The sequence below is a fragment of the Diadema setosum genome, unplaced genomic scaffold, assembly GCF_964275005.1.
Source record: "Diadema setosum unplaced genomic scaffold, eeDiaSeto1 scaffold_49, whole genome shotgun sequence".
NCBI lineage: Eukaryota > Metazoa > Echinodermata > Echinoidea > Diadematoida > Diadematidae > Diadema > Diadema setosum.
The window spans coordinates 155307-164977 of NW_027307675.1; the positions used below are offsets into that span (position 1 = coordinate 155307).

General features: G+C 37.8%; 1 protein-coding gene across 1 annotated transcript in view; it reads right to left on the reverse strand.

The window, feature by feature from the left end:
- LOC140245875 (complement C3-like) overlaps positions 1–380 on the reverse strand; it is a 145304-nt gene extending 144924 nt beyond the window's left edge. The window contains exon 1 of the mRNA XM_072325360.1: positions 298–380. Within this exon, the coding sequence (XP_072181461.1) occupies positions 298–368 (71 nt within the window). The 5' untranslated portion in view covers positions 369–380. The remainder of the gene's footprint in view (positions 1–297) is intronic.
- Between the last annotated feature and the right edge of the window lie 9291 nt (positions 381–9671).

The following is a 9671-nucleotide window of genomic DNA, read 5'->3' on the forward strand; positions in this document are numbered from 1 at the left end:
CTGCGTTGCTATGACGACAGTTAATAGCTTGGGCATTTTGCCTCTGATGAAGATTTCGCGAGGATTGAATCCCCAGGCTTCTGTTGAGTTTAACTCTAGTTTTTCTTTTTCTTTTTTTTTTTTTGACGGATCTAGATTTTGCATGATCATGACACCCTTTCCTGGCACCGATTAGCAACGATGGGTAAATTTTCACACAATATGGGAATATGCATCAGAAACTTCTCACCATGACAAACAACCAGTCAGATAATTTGAAGTTGATGAATACGATACTAAAAAAAAATATACACTTACGGTTCTGCAGCTCCCGCTGAAATCAGTACGACAACAACAGCCAGAGCTAGACCAAACTGCCGGCGCGCCATGCTGCCGCGCGGGATGATTGTCTGACGGTGGACGGGGTAAGAGGACGATGACTTGTCAGCCCTGAGAGCAAAATTCGGCTCAGCGGAGAGATACTTCGAAGTACTAATTTGGCAAACTTTGCCTCTTGTACGTATTAGAGAAGTGATTTCTGATAGCGAAATGCTGGCCAATTTAAGAGCTTTCATGAAAGCTCCGCTGTCACAGCCCCCCCCCCCCCAAAAGAAAAAAACAAACAACAGAAACAAACAACAGAAAGAGGTTCACTGCTCCCGGATCCTGCGCAGTACTGTGTTGTTGTTTTTTTTTTCTTGTTTTTTTTTTCCTAGAAAGCCGTAGCCTTAGCCTTGAACATGAGAACAAAATATCTCCTCAAAATCCCCAACGAGGAACGGGGAAACAAAAATAAGTGCCATAAGAAACTTTCTGTGAGTTGAAACGTCATGTGCTTGTCTTTTTTTCCTTCTTTTTTTTTAATGCGAATGCATGTTGATTCATGATACACTCGACATCACTCTGGTGGACAAATGAAGACCAAAAATTGCGGTCCATATGCTTATAATGATTTCCTCACTACTTTTTTTCTTTCTCTGGAATACTTAGATGATAGGCCCACACACACATACACACACACACACACACACACACACACACACACACACACACACACACACACACACACACACACAAGAAACGATTATTATTTCGAGGTACAAGTTGAGAAGACCGTTATCAATGAGACATGTGCTTCACATGTGCCGTGAATGGAATACATTCCGTTCAACATAAGACTATAACAAGACGAATGCGAAGGACATGCAGAGAACAGCTGGAGAAGGGGATACATGAAATAAGGAGAAGGGAGGAAAAAAGGTGATCGATTAAGGAAGGAAGCTGTCTTCTTATCGTACACAAAAATTGATACCCAGGAATTCTGTACATTGAGCATTCGAGCTTTGATAGTAAAATGAGCAACAACAGTGAAGATATTAATGAAATGCAGATTAACGAGTGGGATTATTAGTCGAATGTTACCTTATCAAAAAAGTGTTTTTCCTAAGACTAATTTAAAACTGCATCGAAGAGAAACACTGCGTCTAATATATCCTCAGACAATGAGTTCCAAACATTCTGGTCCATAATGTCTTATGGATTTTTGTGCTATAATGAGTTTGAGCTTTTGCAATTACCTTACCATCAAACAGTCAAAACTGGATTTGGCAAACTTTGTAAAGGAGGTCTTACTATATAAAGTACAGTGTATATCATATATATATATATATATATATATATATATATATATATATATAGGGCCTATATGAATAAATAAATATATATATATATATATATATATATATATATATATATATATATGTATATAAACCGTATGCAAGGAGTGTATCTAGTGTGATAAATCACACTATAGACATGAAGCAAATCAAATTGAACTCAAAATTGTATATAATTTTACGGTATGTATATATATATATATATATATATATGTGTGTGTGTGTGTGTGTGTGTGTGTGTGTGTGTGTGTGTACACGAGTGAAATCCTACATCGTACTCGTGCTAATATTCCTGTGACGTTACATTGTTAGAGTCATTACTATCAAATTTACCAGATAATTAACATTTATGGGCTTAGCAGTTTGTTGCAGTGAATCTTTCTCCTGTATAATTAGTGTTACCAGTTTAGGGGGAGGGGCACGAGGAACGCTACGATTTGCTCTTTGTGACGCACTTCCATAGTGCTCCTTTAATTCCATGATTATAACGTGACATTAAAAAAAAAAAATCTGAGTACAAGGTATGGCGTAAATGTGATAAATCACGCTACCGACATGAAGCAAATCAAATTGGACTCAAAGTTGTATATAATTTTACGGTAAGGGAGTTCCCCAAATAAAGATGTATTCCAAACTTTTCCTCTACTATAGACTTGAGAGGGTCCCCCCCCCCCCAATGGATTGCTCTTTTCTATGAGTTCTTTATAGAGCGCCTTGATGTGTGAGGTATTTTTGTCAAATCGTTCACGGTGGAATATCTAACTCGTTGCATCTTTTTTTTTTTTTTGGGGGGGGGGGGGGTAACCGTTGAGAGGAAAATACAATAATGCGTACAAGATACTGATTATGTCTGTCTTGATTAGAATACAACATTAACAGCATCAAGGATGGAAATAGGCCAAGAGAAACCACATTCTCTTATTCTACTCAAATGCATGATTTTAAAGAAAATACACGATAAACACGGTTACTTTTATTGCTAACGTAGGCCGTATAGTAATGAATGTATTTTCGTGATAATTAAGTTATGTTTGTGTGTGTACCACAAATCCTTACAGATGTGTATGTAGCACATTACCTTATACAAAATACGGAGAGAGAGAGAGAGATGTGGATATTATATATATATATATATATATATATATATATATATATATATATATATATATATATATCTGTATATATATATATACACGCACACACACACTATATATATATATATACATATATATATAATTATATATATATATATATATATATTGTGTGTGTGTGCGTGATAGTGCTGGGAGATATACAGGTCATGCACATAAATGGTAATTCCTTTTCTGTGTGTGCTCTTTACCATGCTCCTTGCAGAAAACAACGTGTGACTTCAGCAATCGTCGTCTGAACGCTCCCTGGTTTTGTACGTTGCCCGAGGAAATGCAGTGCGCAGACTTCGCCTGGACGTGCACGAACAGTGGCTGGGCGGAAAGCCGTCTCCTGCCAATCGTGACGGCGAGTGTTACGTGGCTGTTTTCTTCTGTGTACGTGTAGAGTATGCACAGTTGGGTGTCTTTCGTTTTTTGGTTTTCCTGGTCCTTTTTGTGAATAGAAAGCAAAGTGTCAGTTGTGACATTGCTTCACAAACCACCTAAAAGTCGCCAGACGTGGATTTTTAGTTAGGGCGGATTTCGAAAAAGTATAGACTCTATAAGCTTTAAAATGACATATACTTCAATACAACGGGACTTTCCGAATCTAAATAATGGAAAATGAGTATACACTCTGGAAAAGTGAGTAGGTATATATACATACTAAGAAAAGAAGCTTATAAGTTTAGGGTCTAGTCAAGTCTGTAATTTCACCCTGCTGTGATTTGCTCTCTGCAATGAATGGAACACACACACACACACGCACACACACACACACACACAGAATATATAAAGTTCCATGGAAGACACTGTGAAGGGATAATCGAGCTAAACTGAAAGTTTGCACATCATATGCACCATAGTTTCAGCATGACCGATATTAACTTACAAACCAAAAGCGTCATCCTTTCAAAGGTTATTAGAGGTAAAAGTGGCGAGTTTTTTGAAGGGTTTCTCGTGCTCCGACTCGGGAAAGCCTACGTCAGACCGAACCAAAGTGTCCTAGAAGAAAAATGAAAAAAAAAAAGAAAGATCCCATGTGTTTTATGAACCCAAATGTTAGAAATATGCTGAAGAAGAATTGCTCTTTCAGAAAATGTAAAAACCTAAAAATTGATTAGGTTTTCTCTCTTCATATGTGTTTGTGTCCTCACAGAAAACAGGCCGTACGACTTTTTGTTGGTTTGGTGATGCACGGTCACAATCTATTATATGATCATTACAATACGCAACATGCTGACTGTGCGTTGAGCACTTGCTGGTGGAGGTATTATAGTAAATGTAGTGATCAATAGTCTTTAGCAGCCGCGTTTTCACCTCCCTGGACTTTCTATATAATGTGTATACAGGTGATAAGAATAGAGAAAATAAAGAAGATCCGTTTTCAGCCTTCCCCGTTTGACATTAGACCCTACCAGGCTTTCAGAGACTATGATATTAGCTTGCCGGATGCTATCACTATAGAAAATCATCGCCACTAGAACAGGACGCACTGTTCAATGCAGATAAGTCAGATAGATTGCATCCTGTTTTGATGTTTGCAAGGATATCGATTGATAACTAACTTGTAACCAAATCACTTTGGTCGATCTTTTGTTTCATCTTTTGTTTTATCTCGCAAAAGTTTATGCACAGACGATACAGGGCATCATACGCGCGTAAACCAAGAGAACTAAGGGCCCTGTCCCATCACACACTGCCATTTCACGATTCCAGACGGTTTTCACACTACGGCAGATGTAAATTTGTTGTTTTTTCTGTTTTGTTTTTTCGGTTTGTTTGGTAGTTTGTTTTTGTTGTTTTTTCTGTTTTTGTTATGTTTTGTTTTGTTTGTTTGTTTGGGGGGGCTTTGGTTTTTGTTGTTGTTGTTGTTGGTTTGTTTTTTTTTTGCCGTGGACAGTTGATATCACAGTAAAAACAATATCTTCGGAGAAACGTGTCCTCGACGATTAAAGAGATCGTATAGTTTTGGTTGAGACCTAACTTCAGTTTTCTAACATCTTTGGTGTGATATTGATAAACCGCTATTATGAAATATGACAGAGCATGATATTCCAAGTGGGATTCAATCTTATTTTATGAAAATCGGTTTTAAAATGGCCGTGATCTCTAAAACAGAGCAATCTTAATAAAAGGTGGGACCCACCTTTTATTAGGATCTCTGTGTTTTATTTTGTTTTTCGATGACACAGCCATTCAGAACTGATTTTCATCAATTTATAATCTTTGAAAACCTCGTAGAATGATTATGCTCTGTATTATTTCAAAAATGGTTTCTTGGCATCTGGCAAAAAGTTAAAAGCCTAATCCTCATCTCCACCAATACTATACCATCCCTTTAAAATCATAACCGCGCCAGACATCAGTGCAATTCATGATTTTATTTTGAGCGTCTTTGCAGCCTTATCTGAGTAAACCATTTCGTAATGAGCCAATGTGCACTTTTCGGAACTACCTTTTCTTTTTCTCAATTGGTTAGGCACTTCAATCGTTTCAAAGAGACATATTTCGACAAATTTTGGCGAAATATGGGGATATGCAACGCGCAGAGTCCGAGCAGTCACCGAGCGATGCCCCATCGGCAACTGGACGATCTCCCACCGGCCACCGGCCGATTTTTACGAGATCGCTCAGCGACCGACGGGTGATCGATAGGTCATCTACCGGTGACCCGTAGGCTTACCGACGGCCACCCGCCGGTCTCTGCCGGAAATTTCTCACGAGCTACCTGTGTTTATTAATATACCTATGTGATTTGTGATGTGTTAATTGATTAAATGATTAAGATAAAACTCGAGGCAAAAGATCTAAGAGTTAAATTATCAACTAACAAACCTCAGCTATGTGATACCACAGATAACTAGAAATTAGGAAATAAAACAAAAGGGAGGAACACCCAAGATAGAACAAAGATTAGAATGGATTAGAATTTTGCAAAATATCTTGTTTGCTTCTATATTTTACAGTATTTTTCTATTCCTATTTATTTTCATATTTTAATTTCCCCATCTCTTGTCATTCATTTCTTCTTCAATCAATAGGCCTTTAATGAATGATGAAGTAACCAAACCATATTTTACTACGTCAACATATCGACACTAACTTTTAGCTTTCATCTCTTTTGCCCCAAAGCGGTTGCCTCTGACCTCCATGTCCCTCATGTCGGTTGCCGAGATGTTGAGATGCTGAGATGTTGGTGGGGTTTCCTTGCCTCTTATTCCTCCCCCTGCTTCTTCCACATTGCGCTATATACACTGTAAAAAATTTACTGTAGTTTTTACAGTAAATTGCTGGCAACTCTGCTGCACAGTAATTTACTGTAATTTTCATCTTACAGTAAGCTGCTGTAACTTTGTCCTACGGTAAATTACTGTAAATTTCTAATATCTACAGGGAGATACTGTACAATTTACTGTATCTTGCTGTAATTTTTAAAACTTTTGTAATGGTAGCTACTGTAAATTTTGGTTAAATTACAATAATGTATTGTAATTTTTTGGTTACATTACAGTGATACTGTACACTTCCTACAGTAAATTGCTGTAAACCTGCCCAATTTACCCCATATACTGTACACTTTCCACAGTAAATTACTGTAAATTTACCCAATTTACATTGAAATACCATTTAAATTAAAGTATTGTTTTACAGTAATTGACACAAAAATACACTGAAGTACAACATTTCCATGAAACTTTGGAAAGTCTTTATTGCATAAACACACAACACAACAATATCCTATTTCCAAACAAAAACAAAATCCAGATAAATAATGCCTCCGGCCACTTCGTTGGCGGAGGCATAAAAATAGCATTTTTGAGCTTTATGTAGTGATTCAGATCAAAAACTCTGATTTCATGTATAAATTAGCATAATTAAAACAATAAAATCATTGAAGGAAATTAAATATACGATTTTGTAGATTATGACGCAGGCAACATGCATGCTGATTTGTGATCGCGCAATCCACGGCTAAGTTTGTAGGGGGGCCATAATGCCCCCCCCCCCCCACACACACACAAGACTACAAATAGCCTGGCATTTTTAGGTTTAAATTGCTCCACTTAATGCAATCGTCACACCAAAAAGATTTGAGCTCAATCAGACTTCAGCAAATGTTGCCAACAAAAGGCTTAAATTAAGACTAGTGTTCAAAAGTTATTCCAATTACTAATTTTAGAGATTTGAAAATTAATCTGGGTTTCATTTTCTTTACCCACACTTTGTAATATACCGGTATCTACTAAATTTTGGTCAAAGTATTTTACATTTTTTTTTTGACAGCATAATGGACAGATATCACAATGATTCCTTAATCTTAATACCTTAACCTTGGTGGGCTGGACAAGTTAGTCCTATAAATTGAATGTTTACAATGTTCCCAGCAAACAGCTTATCACAGTATTTGTCAATATCTTCATGAGCAAAGGCATACTATGCAGTGCAGTATACAACTCAGTTTTGAAATTCTTTACAATTGATTAACCAAAACAAGATGAATGCGACTGCATCTCCTATATGCCTCCTCTGAATAGATGGCTCAAATTGTACTTTGATTATTGTGATAACCAGAATAAAAACATACATATTAGTTGACCTCTTTGACAATGGACCTCACACCTTATAACCCCAAAGTCTGATCACTTTACATCCTCCTAGTCATGAGTACAAAATAGTTGAGGTATATGAATGTATGATAACAAAGCTAAAACAACCCAACAACTTCATATGTATAATGACATCAATGACCTCTTGACTTTGACCTCAGTGAACAAAAATCTAATCAGTTTGTCTCACTATGGTGATGAATACTACATGTTCCAAGTTTTAAGTTCATGGCTCAAATCGTTCAAGAGTGTTGTTGACAATGCACAAACCTGAATTTTCATGGTAAGTGACCTTTGGCCTACATTTGTCACAATCTAATCTGATTGTCTTCCTATGGTGATACATACATGTACTAGTACCAAGTACAAGTTTGAAGTTAATGGAACAAGTGGTTCTTGAGATATATGGGGTGTTGCAAGAAAGTTGCAATCAATTGCAAATAATTGCTAATTTTGAAACAACCATTCTGATTGGCTCAGGGTCTGCCCTATTAAGAAGACATGCATGCAACAATGATTTTGATTGGCCAGTGACAATCAGTTGCAATTAATTGCAACTTTCTTGCAACACTCCAATAGTGTAAACACGGCAAAAAAATCCTTCAATTTCAGATTTTACCTCTCTAACCTTTGACCTTTGACCTACGTACCCAAGATCATCTACCTATGGTGATACATACACAAAGTTTGAACTTCATGCCTCAAATCGTTCTGGAGATATCGCATTAACAAGGCTAACGTCTACCACCACAGCAACTGATGTCTGTGACCTTGACCTACATATCCCAAAATCTAATCATATCGTCTTCATATGGTGATACATACCAGCATCATGTTTGAAATGGATTTTGAGTTATTGCAAGAACGAGAAGCAGTGAAAGGTGAAAACTTTTTGCCACGGCGACTTTACGTGACTTTTTTTCCACGCCACAATGTGATCACCCCCCCTCCCCCCCCCCCCCCAAAGGATCTAACAAGACTAAAAATTAACCCAGCTCTTTCAGGGTTAGCCTGTGCCTTTAAATTACCAGTTACACATTAAATTGCCAAATAGACGAAATTGCATTCAGTAAAATCTTCCTAATACATGTACTGCAATACTAACCAGTGGGGCTGGCCGCCACAAGCTCTAGATTGCCAAAAAATCTTTGGACAAACGAGCTGTTATTTCAGAACTATATACACAATGTACATCACCGATATTATACATTACACAAAATGCTCCAAGTAAACAGCTTTACACTAGTGGTCTAATATCATACATGTATAAAACTTGATTGCAAAGAACTTCAAAATTTGTTTTCTCAGATGTTCATTCATGCATCAGATTTTGAACATGAATATATAACTCAAAGAACGAGGTATTATATGGCCAGTCAGGGCCATTGTTGTTTTTATAATGGCAGGACGGACAGACAACCAGAAAACATAATGCCTCTGGCACCAACTTTGGTAGCTGGAGGCATAAATATGTAGGGGAGGGGGCTCTAGCTCGCCCCCGGCGACTACCCCCGAGACTACTACCCCTCAAACAACTACCCTACCCCAGGGTACCTGTCCAAGGGATAGTTGTTTGGTGGTTAGTTGTCCTGGGGACAGTTGTCCTTGGGATAGTTGTCAGGGGCTGACTTTGGGGGGGGGGGGTTAGTTGTCTAGGGGGTAGTCGTCAGTTTGGGGGGGGGGGGGGGGGGGGGGTGGTTTCCTGGAGGGTAGTTCACCGGGGCATACTTGTCTATTAGGTAGTTGTCCTAGAATCCCCTTTAAAGGGGGTACCCAATGCTGAAACAATCTTAGTTCATTTAAAAGATCATGATTTTATTAGCAGAATATCACCTGCCTTAAGTTTTTTTTTTTTTTTTAATCATGTTGCCAGAAAATCCCAAAATATGGTAAGATTTCAGAATATTTTGGCCCCTCAGTTGTGTCCCAATTTCAGCTAAGTAACCACAATGACGTCAAAGTGGTTACCAAGGTTCGCGTATCGCAGATGTGTCGCGCCCTAGACTGTACAAAATGCGTTATACCCTGCGCACATTTCGCTAGAATTGGGCGACAATGTAACCACTTTGACGTCATTGTGGTTAACTAGCTGAAATTGGGACACAGCTGAGGGGCCAAACTATCCTGAAATCTTACCATAATTCAGGGTTTTTCTGGCAACACGAATTTTTAAAAAACTTTAGGCAGATGATTTTCTGCTAATAAAAACATGTTTTTTTAAAATGAACTAACATTGTTTCAGCATTCGGTACCCCCTTTAATGAATGTGTGATGTA